The sequence below is a fragment of the Sturnus vulgaris genome, chromosome 16 (genome assembly GCF_052056855.1).
Source record: "Sturnus vulgaris isolate bStuVul1 chromosome 16, bStuVul1.hap1, whole genome shotgun sequence".
Lineage (NCBI taxonomy): Eukaryota > Metazoa > Chordata > Aves > Passeriformes > Sturnidae > Sturnus > Sturnus vulgaris.
The window spans coordinates 5,569,493-5,582,478 of record NC_142258.1 but is presented as its reverse complement, the minus strand read 5'-3'; the positions used below and the strand labels follow the sequence as shown (position 1 = coordinate 5,582,478).

General features: G+C 46.2%; 1 protein-coding gene across 1 annotated transcript in view; it reads right to left on the bottom strand.

The window, feature by feature from the left end:
• The window catches only part of ADAP1 (ArfGAP with dual PH domains 1), a 50,018-nt gene that overhangs the window by 22,613 nt on the left and 14,419 nt on the right, over positions 1-12,986 (bottom strand). Inside the window, exon 4 of the mRNA XM_014869921.2 lies at positions 7,398-7,480. Within this exon, the coding sequence (XP_014725407.1) occupies positions 7,398-7,480 (83 nt within the window). The remainder of the gene's footprint in view (positions 1-7,397; positions 7,481-12,986) is intronic.

The window sequence follows — 12,986 nt, the reverse complement described above, 5'->3', positions numbered from 1 at the left end:
CAGTGACCTGGTGTTTATACAGTGACATTTCAAAGCTCACTGCCCTCAGCAGAAATACCTCCATGGCCATGGCTCGGGTTTGGGCACACGAACATCACAACTGCTCTGCAGAGATTCCAGCACTGCTTCAAACACCGAGCAGGGAGCGGGTGAGAAACTGATTTGGTTTAACAGAGGGCTCGTGGCACATTTACAAAGCACTCTGAGCTGCCACTGCAAAAACAGTGACATGAACTGGTGGATCTGCTCTGGCCTCGGACACTGGGACATTGGGACACTCGGACACTGGGACATTGGGACACTCGGACATTGGGACACTCGGACACTCGGACACTGGCAGGGCTGCCCCAGGCTGGAGCTGCAGCCCCTCGAACAAAGGGCAGGCAGAGCCACGGCTTCACTCCCACACCAAAGGCTATTTTTAGCACAAGGAGATGTTGTAAGCTCATAAGGAACTGGGGGAAGGGAGAAAAGGTTTAAGAATAAAACCACCAAACCGATGCTGAAGTATTTCTGTGCCTTGTCAGGGCAGAGAAGGGAGGCACAAGCCCTGTCCCCTGGCCAGGTACAGCCACCCTCACCCCGGCAGCCACAGCATGGAAATGATGGAGGATCATTTCACACACACCAACCCCAAATGGCAATGGCACCCAGCCCCTGGAAGGCAGTGGGATGCTCCTGCACACCCAGGGCACCCAGGCAGGTGACCTTGCTCTGCACCACTGTGCTCTCCTACAGCACACAATGCCTGGACAAAGCCCAGTGAGATGTTACTGATAACCCTCAACATGCTTGCTTTTATCTCGTGGTTTCTCTTATTGCTCCTGTGAGCTCTGTTTCCTAAGGAACCAAAGCTTCTGTGAGCATTGCTCATCTATCTCTCCCTCTGGCTTCTCAGCATCCTGGATAATTTCAGCCAGATGTGGCTCCCTGTAGTTGCTGAACATTTCTCTCTCTTTCTTGCTTATAAAGCAATGGGGTAATTTACACACTTAAAAAATCATCCTCATCTCTGTGTTTTGCAGAACCTGACTTGTGGTGGGGCACTGCCCCTCCTCCTGCAAGGGCTGGCATCTCCCTGCTCTCACCTTACCCCCGACCATAATAGCCCATCCTGCCCTGTGTTTGTACAGTGCTTAGCACAGCATCACCCTGACCACGCTCAGACCTTCACCTGGGGAAAGCCAGGAGAGCTGCCCTGGAGTGGAAATATAAAGAGGAACATCAGCCAAGAATGTGGGCTGCACTAGAGGAAAAAACAGTGAACTAAATCTTCCTGCTGGTCTGCATGAGAGAAGCTGAGATGGCAGCTGGCTACCATCCTGACCACACACATGAGCTGGCTCAAATCCTTCCCAGTGCTAAAAGCAGCTCTTGATTTAGCTGACAACACCTTAGCAATAGAGTTTTGGTTCAACATTTTTAAGATGCAGGTCTGGTGTCTTGTCAGCAGTTAAGGGATGCTACAGGAATGACCTATGGCACTTCTCCCCACTTGCAAGGAGCTGGTTTCACACCACAGGTGTGCCTCACCCTTATCAAGTCACTCCCACAGGGTTTCTCCCTACCCACAGAGGTGATGCTCTGACCATGGAGCAGGTCCCGTGGGATGGAGCAGTGCTCCACATAAAGACTTTCAGACAGTATACACCAGCACAAGAAATTGGTAAAAAACCCCAACAACCCACCTTTGCCTCTCCTGCACCTCTCATGGGAGCCTGAGAACACTCTGTAGCCACAACCCTCATACAGCTACAGTGCCTTGAACAGGGTCTTTGCTCTTTCTTTAAACCTTCTCACCAGCACCTTTTTCTCTCCTGGTTCAGCTGTCCTTCCCTGCAGCACGGGAGCTGCAGCCAAGGCTGGGCAGGGCAGTGATTTCCTGGCACAGGTAAAGCTGTGTATGTGACAGGAAAACACCTCTCAGGAGCAGCACACTTCTACCATGACTTCACCCCCAAGGTGTGCAGCATTAAAATCTTGCAGACTGCACAGAAGGTGCCCTGTTCCCCTGAGCTGCAAGCCCACTCCACTCACACCCTCTCTTCTTGCAAGCACCCACAGATCAGAAGACCCTGCCTGTTCCCAGCCACCCATCCTCCCACCCACAGTGTCACCTCCTGTCCCCAGGCCACCCCCACCCCTGGGCTTTACTGCAGGTGCTTGCAGAGCAGAGGGAGGGGATGGCTCTCCTGTGGCTTCACACTCCCTTCTGCACAAACATCTCCTTAAAGACCACGAGTGCTCAGGGCTTAGCAAAGGCCACCAGGAGCCCTCAGGCTGATGCTTTATTTGTTAGCTCAGTGCTTTGGGCTGTCTCATGTGCAGAAAACCCCATGCCCCCTGAGGCTGCCATCAGCACTGGTTGCTCCCTGGGTGCTGCTCAGCCCTGTAATTTGCTTCTGAGGCTGTGAAAAAACCCACGGCAGAGCTGGTGTCGCTCTGACACCCACAGCTCCTCACTAGCTGGAGGAAATGGGGTAAGAGACAGCAGAGGATCAGGTCTGTCAGTTAAAATAATTGGATTTTAACTGCAACACTGCTCACTGTTTTGTCTGATGAGGCCCAAAATAAACTGCATTACATCACTGCAGGTCACACTGAGCTAATAAGGGTGTCTTCCTCACACTGAAAAAGGAGGTTTTTGTGTCCCCTGTGTTTTCTCCAGTGCTTTGCAATCAGAGCTCCTTCCAACTGTGTGAGTGCAGGGGAAAATTAATTCAAACTGCTGCCCAAATTATGCAAGAGCCTCATGGAATGGAAAGTGCATATTAACAGATTTTACTATTTTAGGGTGTTCTTTTATGTCTCATAATTTATTTTGCCATCATATTTGCAGACAAATAGGAAACAACACATAAACCAAGTAATCCTTAGGGTGCTGACAGAAGACAGTACAAGCAAACAGGCACCTTCAGAGAAATGCTACCTGAATAAACCACAGCTCACCTGAATAGTGACAATATGATCCAGTCCACAGTGCTATAAATACAGGAATACAATCCAACAGAGCCAAAAGCCCTGACCATCACTGACTTTGCTAATATGCCCAAAATTTTGCCCAAGACTCTGCAACCCAACAGATCATCCCACCCAGCTGTGGAATTACCAGTCAAATAATCCCAGTCCTCCAACTTCCACCCCAAAGGACAGGCTTTAAACCTTCACCTGGTATAAATCTGGATTCCTCCAACACTTTCATGGGATCTGTGACAATTTTTATCAGCTGAGGAGCTCCAACTTCCCAATACCAATGAATGAAAGCAGTGAAGTTAAAGTTCAAAGAGCAAACAATTCCCTTTTGCTATCTCTTGGCCACGTTCCCATTCCTCATGTGTAGCCTGAGATGCATCAGAGCAGCTGCACCTTGACCAGCTTATATCACCACAGTGCTCCAGCCCTGCAAATACTATTCCCTTCTGCTTCCTCCACCTCTCCCTTGGTTAAAATAAATCCCTTTGATTAAGAGAAATCAAGAGCACCCAACTGAACTAACTTTCAGCAGGTCCTCTGGGAAGCATTGCCATAACTGCCATCTATCAACAGCAGTGGAAGACAACCAAGCTTTTTAAAACTGACCAAAATACGTTTAAAATGTATCAAACCTCACACTTGCCTTGAGATACAGATCCAGACTTTGATGGCAATTACAACTATCCCCTGTTTCTGGGAGAATTCAGCACCCATGCCCCACTAAACTCCTTTAGGAAGGACCATTAGCTGGAGACTGACAGTAATTTTGCCAGTTCATTTACCAGAAGGGATAAAGCCAACCTGAAACACGTTAATGTGAGAGTCTCAAGACTGGTGTCATTCTGTGCTGTTGGACAAGAAATGCACTGCTAGAGAAAGGGATGTGGCCACGGTGTTAATGAGGATTGCTGGGGTGTAAATAATGATTTGTTTCATCAAGTCTGGCTAGGGCAAACAAGTTATTTAGCTCATACTCCAGCTGAATGAAGAGCTCAAATATATGAGAGGGTGTCTCTGAGAATCAATAGCAGATCACTGCAGCATTTAATCCCAGTTTTACTGATCTCGCTGCACCATCTGAACTCAGACTGACTCCTCAAATCAATGGTGCTGATACACTCATTAACAACAGACCCATCAGTCTGAAACACTGAGGGGGGGCAGAGGAGCTGGAAGCTGGGAACAGCACATGGGCTTGTGCCCCAAGGCTTCCTAGGGGAGCAAGGAACTCTAAATCTCCCTTACAGGAGTTTTCACTGTCATCTCACACCTAGGGTAAGTGGCTGTGGTTGCACGAACCCCAGCACATCCCCAAGAGGGGATATCTCATTTAGGGACTGAACCAAGACCCATGGACCCAGAGCCGTGGCTCCTGCCAGGCTCAGGAGCTGGTTTCAATTCTCAGTGCTACCCACACTGGGGATTTCTGCACATGGGAAGTGTCTTTGTTTCCCAGTTCTGATCCTGCTACCTGGCATCACTCTGTATCTCATGAGACAGATGTTTCCCAGCTGTTTGGGCAATATGCAAGATCCTTTGGGGCAACTGTTGCCTTTGCATCCCAGTTGCCTCTTATTTATCCCTCTCCCCAGCAGCTGAAGTTTGCTGCATCCTCCTGCCTGGCTTGCCTGCACAACTCTCTCAGCCCTGACCTGCACATCTGACACTCCTGTCCCCAGGCTCATTTCTCCCAAGTCTGGCAGTTCAGCTGTGATAGCTTCTGCTTGGCATCTCCAGGCTCCAGACAGTCTCTCCCTAAAGGATATTCTGAAAGACACTGAATTTCTGACCAGGGTTTCATCAGGCTGCCTGGAAAAGGATGTTGCTCAAAACTGTTCCAATAGAGCATTTTCTTATTTTTGATGTAATTATTGAACAAATATCAGAATGCAAAATAGCCCCTGGGATTAGAAAATGGAATTAAATCTTGCAGCAAACATGAGAAAATGGATACTGACATTTCTATTAGCAACAAAATGTTTCATGCTTAGAAACTGGTAACCTGACACTGCTCCAGGGAATTCAGGAGGGTGAGGAAAAATGATCTGAGACAGCATTAGGAAGAAACAGAGACACAGGCACACTCCAGTGAGACACAACTGGATGTGGGGTGGGCAGGAGGGCGCCCTGGTGTCGGTGGCACCTCGGTTTGTTCACAGACAGCTCAGGTCAAAAGTGGATAAAAGCAACAACCCAGACCCTCTGTCATCCCCAGCAGGGCTGAGCCTGGCAGGACCAGGCACAGGAGGTCCAGCACCACGAACAGCACAGTGACAAAACTGCCCCATGTCACTGGAATGACACAAGAACTGTCCAACACACCCAGGAACTTTTCGGCTGGGGACATGGCCGAGTGGTGGCCCTGGCAGTGCTCGATGATCTTAAGGGTCTTTTACAGCCTCAATGATTGTTTCAGTTTGCTGCTTTCCTACAGGACACAGGGTTTTCCCTGGGCTCCCTTCTCAGGACACAACCCCAGGAAATCACCAACTCCCAGCCTAATAGAGAGCTGAGAACTGCATCAGCAGCTGGTCTGCAGGACAGAAGGAGCATTTTTTGGCACAGGGTGAAGGACAGGTGGGCAGCTACACCTGGGGGCTGTGATGGAGCAGCACAAGGGGAAAGCTGGCACTGGGAGTTTGGTGTGTGCATCCCCAGCTTTGTTTTGCTGTAACATCAACCTGGTCACCCCATGGAGGAGACACCTGGCCAAAGCTCCCCTCAGAATTTACTGTCCAGAAGAATCAACAAATGACATCCCAGCTGCACAGGTCATCTGAGTGGCTCCTATGCTGAATTTTGGAGATAGTGCCACTCTCAAAGACAATTCACAACCTAAAATCACGTATACAGCACTTACATGATGCCCACCAGCCTGCTTCTCTTCCCCTCCTCCCCCCCAGAGGAGGCTCACTGAAAATGGCTCACTCTCTTCTATTCTATTTAATGGCTTTTGAACTTCAAAGAGAGGTGAGAAAACCTTATCACTTCAGCATGCAGTTAAATATTATGAAGCCACATTACTGAAGAACACCTACAAAATACGCTGCTAAAATAAACTCCCCTTTGAATTCTTCTTATAATATCTCTCAGAGAGCTCAGAACATGCTGCCCTTCTTCCCACACAGCACTGAAGCACCTACTTCACTTTAACCAGGTACACACTCTTCTTGGAGTCGAAAGGACTCATCATGTGCTTAAAATTATGTATTTTCCTCAAGTACTTGGTTGAATCCCAGCTTTTATATCCAGAAGTTGCACGGTAGAAATTGTAAACATTATTCTTAGGTGAGTATTATACACGCATTGGCAGATCCATTCCAAAATTAGCTAAGAAATCAAACTATTTATTGTTAATAGAATATGTCTGACTCCAGCAGACAGCTTTTTTAAAAATCTAAAATAAAATTGTGCCTAACGTACTCTCTATGAATATGGATGCTCCCCACACACTGTGTGCCTCATGTACACAATACAGCAGAGCTGAAATGTTCAAAACATAAATTGAGAATATATGAGATCAGAATTTAATTGTGGTTTTCATAACAGCAAACTGCTGGAGCTACCTGTATATGATTAGCCTTGAAAAGCATCATGAAAATAATATTTTAACCTTTAATCTGTAACATGGTCTTTGCTAATAAAATTATCCCAGAGTCATCCAAGCAGATAGCTGGTGTCAACTACTTAATACACAGAATAAATTAAATGCCACTTACATATAGCAAAGAAATCCCCAGCTAATTTCATGCACTTTCGTGCTGGTGCAGCCACACAACAAACACAGTCGAGCTCTGTATCTCCTCTTCAAATCCTGCCCTTCTGCAAGAAAATCTGCTCTACCATCCCAGCCCCTTGCAAGGCCACTGTCACCTGCTGGAATGAGCTCTGAGATGAGCTCTGTCACACGAGCTGCACCTTTGCAACTGCAGAACACTGACAGTGCTACAGGGGGACCAGGTCCCACTGCTGGCACCTGCAGCATGGTGCAAAGGCAGTGACAGATCCCTGGAATAGTGAGGGACACTGTACACACACCCAGCATCACCCAAAGCAGGCTAACTGTGCTCCTTCATCTCTCCAAAGCAAAAGTCACCTCGAGGACACAAACATCATTTATCTTCAATCCAGGCCCACACCTCCTGCTCCCAGAAGCAAACCCAGGGTGCTTGCTCTGACTCGATCCTGCTGAACAGCCTGTCAACAGAAACTTGATAACTGATTTGTTTCCATCAGGTATCCAAATTCCCAATATTCCAAATCAAATACAGGGAATGCCAGGAGGGATCTTGTGCAGAAGACCACACTTACTTACTCAATGACATGTGGGAAATAATCAACATAAAGAACATATAAACAGAGAGGAAGAAAATGGAAGGTGCTGGACATCAAAAAACTTATCTGCCAAAAGTGTCTTTCACTACCTGCAGAATAAGGCTCCTGCTTCTCACTGTGGATGAATTCTTTTCGTTCGTATTTGGCTCTGATCCACTGTTCCCGCAGTAGTCTGGAAAAAAAAATACAAAGGAAAGGAGACACGGTCCAAGATACACTAAGAAAGAAACCAGAACCATTAATTCTTCAGTCAAAGCATAAGTGTGATTTAGAAGTCTTTCAAAAATTGCATTGTACAGTCTGGAGTCAAGAGTTTCTTCTGCTTACTGTTGGACAACAATAAATCATTTCACTGTACATCCAATTTTATTGGAAACTTATTTTAAAAAATGCACAGATGTAGCAGAACAGCCTGTTCCCACCCACCCAATCAGCCTCTGTAAAAATTCCCTCAGTATATGAACCATTTTAGACCTAATTTCCTCAGACCATTCTTCAGTGAACAGGGTCAGTAAATGAAAACACCCAACTAAACACAAAAGAGATTATTGCCCTGAAGATATCACCACACAAGCAGAAGATGCTGAAAACCCATCTGGCCAAGCTCTTCCAAAGTCACAGCCCATACTGCCAAGTTTAAGAAAGCAATCTATGATACATGGCAGCAAATATAATTAAAAAGTCCTTTACTTATAATACTGAAATGATACCACTGATTTCTACACCAATATGTCAATTTCCAAAAAGGGAAAAAAAAATACTGCAAAGGTTATAACTTTTTTTCACTATTTTATTTCAGCATGAGTGCTTGAACCAGTGAAATAACTTTGATCTAGAAGATGCTGGAAGTTGCTTCAAACCATTTTTAACTGAACTTATTTCTTAATTGCCCTAGAACCCTAAATAGCCCAAGCAGGCAGATCACACTCAGAAATAAAGGCATGTGTTATCCCAGCTTCACAGCAGACATTTTGGAGCAGCCTACACTGGAGACAGTAAAAGATCCCCAGCACTGGGTGTGTTTTGTAAAACCATCACATTTCAACACATCAGCTTCTCTGCCAATGGAAACTGTTCATATGCTTAATCACCTTTTCTTTTTTGCTGATTATGCAAACTAAATGGTCTCTTTCCATCAGACACATCCCAGAAATGCTCAAAGAATATAAACATACCAACATTGTTTATGAAAATTCATCCACAGGTACAGCAAACACATTCAGTAAATCTGAAAGACACTATGCAATGAAAACTGTGACTGTGATTGGTTTCCTAGCAATAAAGGAGGAAATAATTACATAGATTTTATTCCTCCCACTGTGTCAGGTCCTTGGTTGGGGCACCAGCCTTCTCCCCAAGGCTTGGGGAGCATCACTGCTCCCCTGCCCCCAAAACCCAGCTGTGAGCTCCTGCTGTAATAGAAACAATGCACCAATCTGCCTCTCCCCTTCTGCTCCTCTTTCCACCACTGATCTTCAGCTCTTACACACCTGCAAGCCTGACTGTGAACTCTGAACACCCAATTCCCCTCTGCTCAATTCCATCCTGCTCAATTCCATCCTGTGCTCTGCTCTGGGTGCAGCCCATCCTCAGGAGGTTCAGGTGCAATTTGTACAATCATAGAAAGGCTTGGGAGGGACCTTGAAGCTCATCTAATTCCAACTCCCCTGCCATGGGGTCGCTCAAACCCCATCCAGCATCCAAGGGGGCTCTTCTGGGTCCAGCCTTTTCTGGATCTGATATCCACAAACATTGAAGCCTGATGACCCAAAAGGTGGCACCCAAATGCTTGCTCTATAATGCTGTCATTAATAAGCAGAGCTACCAAAATTTAATCCTAAGCCAAACACAAATACTTGAATTTACTACCCTTCTTGAAATTTTTTCCTGGCCAGCTGCTGCAGACAGCTTGTTACCACTGAAGCCAAACTTGGACCTTTTCAACAAGATGATTAGGGATCGAGCTGGGAGCAAGAAAATTCACACCACCCTCGGCTCCAGCTGACGTCAGTGGATTCAGCAGGAGCTGCAGCTGCTCTGAGACTCAGTCTTCCAGCACGGGGGTTTAAATACAGTATAAATTAAGATTCATGTGCAGCAGTGGGAAGCACTTCTGCTGCAGGATGCAGATCACACACCAGATACTCTGCAGGGCTCATCCCTGGGGGAACACTTCCCTGCAGGGGCTGCAGAGCCCTTGTGCAAGAGGGCACCCCGGGGCAGCCAGCAGGCACCAGCCCAAAGGGGAACTCTGAGAAGCTGCAAAATGCTCCCAGTGGCCCCTCTCAGCATCTGGCAACACCCAGAGCACATGGGAATCCAGCTGTGCAACCTTCCCAGCAGCTTCCTGGCACTTCACACATTCTTCCCCTTTCCTTGTCATCACAAACCCAAACTCTTTCAGCAATAATTTCCCAAAACTCAGGACGCACCAAGAGCAGACCACAGCTTGGACAACTCAGCACAAGGCGATCAGCTTCAGCTTCTGCTCCAGTGGTTATTTATGGAAAGCAGAACAACTCCAGTAAAAGAAACCAAAACAAAAACCCAACTAGGACAGCGAGGAGTTCACCATCTCCCTTCATTGCAAGAGAGAAGCTTAGCAGGGATTTGACCCCATTCACTGTCATGGACTAGATGCAATCCTGCCATAAAAAGCTGCTGGTGCTAAGCCCCAGTTTCACGAGCACAGCTCTGATGAATTCATACAGGAGCAGGAATGTATTCTGGGATCTATAGGATCTATAGGATCTGAGAGCAATTGGAAGGCAGGGACCATCCAGAAGACCTCAAACCATACAGGGATTGTATGAAAACAGTCACCACTTTCAGTAGACTGCTGACCTGAATTTAAGTACATCTACAGGGGCTTCAGAAATATTTGTTGCTGTGTTTTAGTTGAAATATACTTTTCTAGATGTGTGTATGTGTGTATATAATCCAGGGCAGACAACACAGGAGCCTCCATCCAAATCCACCTTTGACTCCAAAAGGAGTTCTGTGGCCACAAACGACTGTAGTAACAGCCCCCTGGTATTTTACTGCATGTCTGGTGATGGGATAATGTAGCAAATAAGCAAATATATTATTTGTGTTTGTTAGAAAAATATAAGTGCATCATTCCTAAACTGCGGAGATGCACAGCTTTCAGGATCAACTCCAAAAGCTTTAACAGCCCACCTAAAGTCTGTCAGGCTGCTGGTTACAGGGAACTTGTCATTTTTTGGCAATTAGAACAGAAAAGTGCTTGTACTCATCAAAATTCTAGAGGCAAATCAAAAAAACCTACCAAGAAAACAAAATGCTAAGGAAATCCATATTTCCAACAGAAGGGAAAATTCATCCCCCAAATGGGAAAGGACTGGGCTTCACTGAGGAGGCAGCAGGTCCAAAGCACTGCCAAAACCATTGGAGGCACTTGTTTGCTTTCCTGCTCACCCACACAAAAACAAGGGCTCTGCCCAGAGGCCAGCGAGGAAGGTTCCAGAAGAAGCCACTGGAGCAGTTTTATGTGTCCCACCTACTCAAAGCTCACAGCAAAAACCACCACAGGAAAAGCTGCTCAAGCAGGTTAATATCAAACTGTGGCTGCATGGCTTCAGTGTGCTGTGTGGAGGAGGTGCTGGCCAGCCAAATTCAGAGTCTCCAGTTTATTTTTTTCCCAGGACTCTCAGCTGGGCTGGCTGATGCACTCCAGAGCACACCCACAGATTTTGCACGGCCACTGTGGCTTTTTCGGAGAAACAAAACCCCAGCCAGAGGTGAAAGTAGCCCAAAAAGACATCAAAGACCACACACTACCACTGTCTATCTGCATCCTTGTGAGGCACCATCAAGTCCAAGAAAGACAAAAGAAATGAATGTCATCCAGAAATACCATTTCCAGAAGCCAAATCTGTAGCTTCTGGAATTTGTCAGAGGTTTTTCCAGCAAAAGCCAACATGCTTTCCACAGGCAGCTTGGTGGACGCAGCTATGCCAGGTTTCTGTCAAACAACTGCTTTAATGAAATTTTAAGTCTGAGTCCAAATTCTTTGCTCAGACTGCAAGGAGAGCCACTGCAGCATAGACTAAAAGCCTGTCTAGCTTCACACTCTTTTCCTATCTACTAAGTTCTTGCTGTGAGGACTTGCTTTTAAATAGCTTTGTGGAGGCATGAGTCAGCTGGGGGGCTTCTTCCAGGCTCTCTGTGCATCACCTCAGCTTGTAGAGCCTGAAGATTGATGTGCCATCCCCCTACCAAGACCAGCAGGCTGCCAGAGGAGAGTAAAAAGACAAGGGTTTGGCTCTCAAGGCATAAAACCCTTGCATTATGGATTTGGAGAAGTTAAAACAGATTCTGAGTATGCAAAATCACAACATTCTCAATTAAAATGCTAACTGGTTCCTTTTTTTTGTTTGATTGCTTTACACGCACAGTCCAGTTCACCCCAACACTATTTTTCAGAATGGTTAAACACCAATTAAAAACATGTAGGAAACAGCCTCTGTCAGTACTACCTTAACCCTGTAGCAATTTCCTTTGGAAATTAAAGGAATCAATATGTATTAACAGGTTTACAAGCCGTAAAGAGAAAACAGAAGAGAAAGAAAGTGAAAACAAGAAGAGAAAACCCCGTGGCTGGTCAGGATTGAAGGACTGGGCAGATCTCAGCACTTGGGTGACTCAAAGAATTCCAAAGGCTGAGTGCCCAATTTGAGCCACCACAGGAGGCTCCACCACTTGGGAATGAACTGATGAGCAGCCACTAAAAGTGGCCACACTGCAGCACCTCAAACTTGACACCCAAGACATCAGGCTCCTTTGAAAGCTGTGAATGCAAAATCTGAAAATGTGAATGTAAAATCTGAAAAAATTAGTAACTAGGAGCCTGAGCAAAACTCAGTTGTACCCCTCTGGACATTATGTAATAAAGCTTTTATTATCTACAAAGTACTGGCAAAAGGAGGTGACAGAGGAAGTGTTGAGAAGTTTGCACCCCTGACTGCCACTACTCCCCATGCCTGGGAGAGGAGGGGCCATGCTGACCTTCTCACCAGACTGAGCTGATGGGCTTGGCAGCTCCTCTGCCAAATGTACCAAACTTCAAATGATTAAAAAACAAAAAATTCCAGAGATCTAAAAGGCAATTTTCCCTCTGCACATCTTAATCAATATAAAAAGCCACTTCAGCTAGTAACTGTTGTTCTTTAGATGAGTACATGGATGACTCCTCAAGATGTGCACCATTCTCTGATGTCTCATCTCATTCCAGGTACAAGTACCCAGCACAACTCATGCCATCTCGTTCTGCCCCATTTTTCTGTGCTGACAGTCAGTACCTTAAACTGCTCTGCATGAGGAGCAGATGTAGCTCCCACTTATCCAAGGATGGAGAGAGGAGCAGAGCAAAGCATTGCAGCTCATTCACAATTCCACAGGATGAGGCTCTGCATTCCCAAACCAAGAAACAGAAAATGATGATAAGTACTGGCCAGGGACAGGGATGTACTTCCAGTTCTGCAAAAGTCCAATAAGGGATTATCTCACTTTCTTCTATCAGTTTTCAGCCAAGTAAAAGACTGAACAAAGCCTTTTTCCTTTGCTTTTACTCGAGAGTGAGTACCTGCTGCTGAGTGGTGACTCAAAATTTGGCCATGTGCTTGCAATGTATCTGCCCCAGAAAACACAGCTCTGCC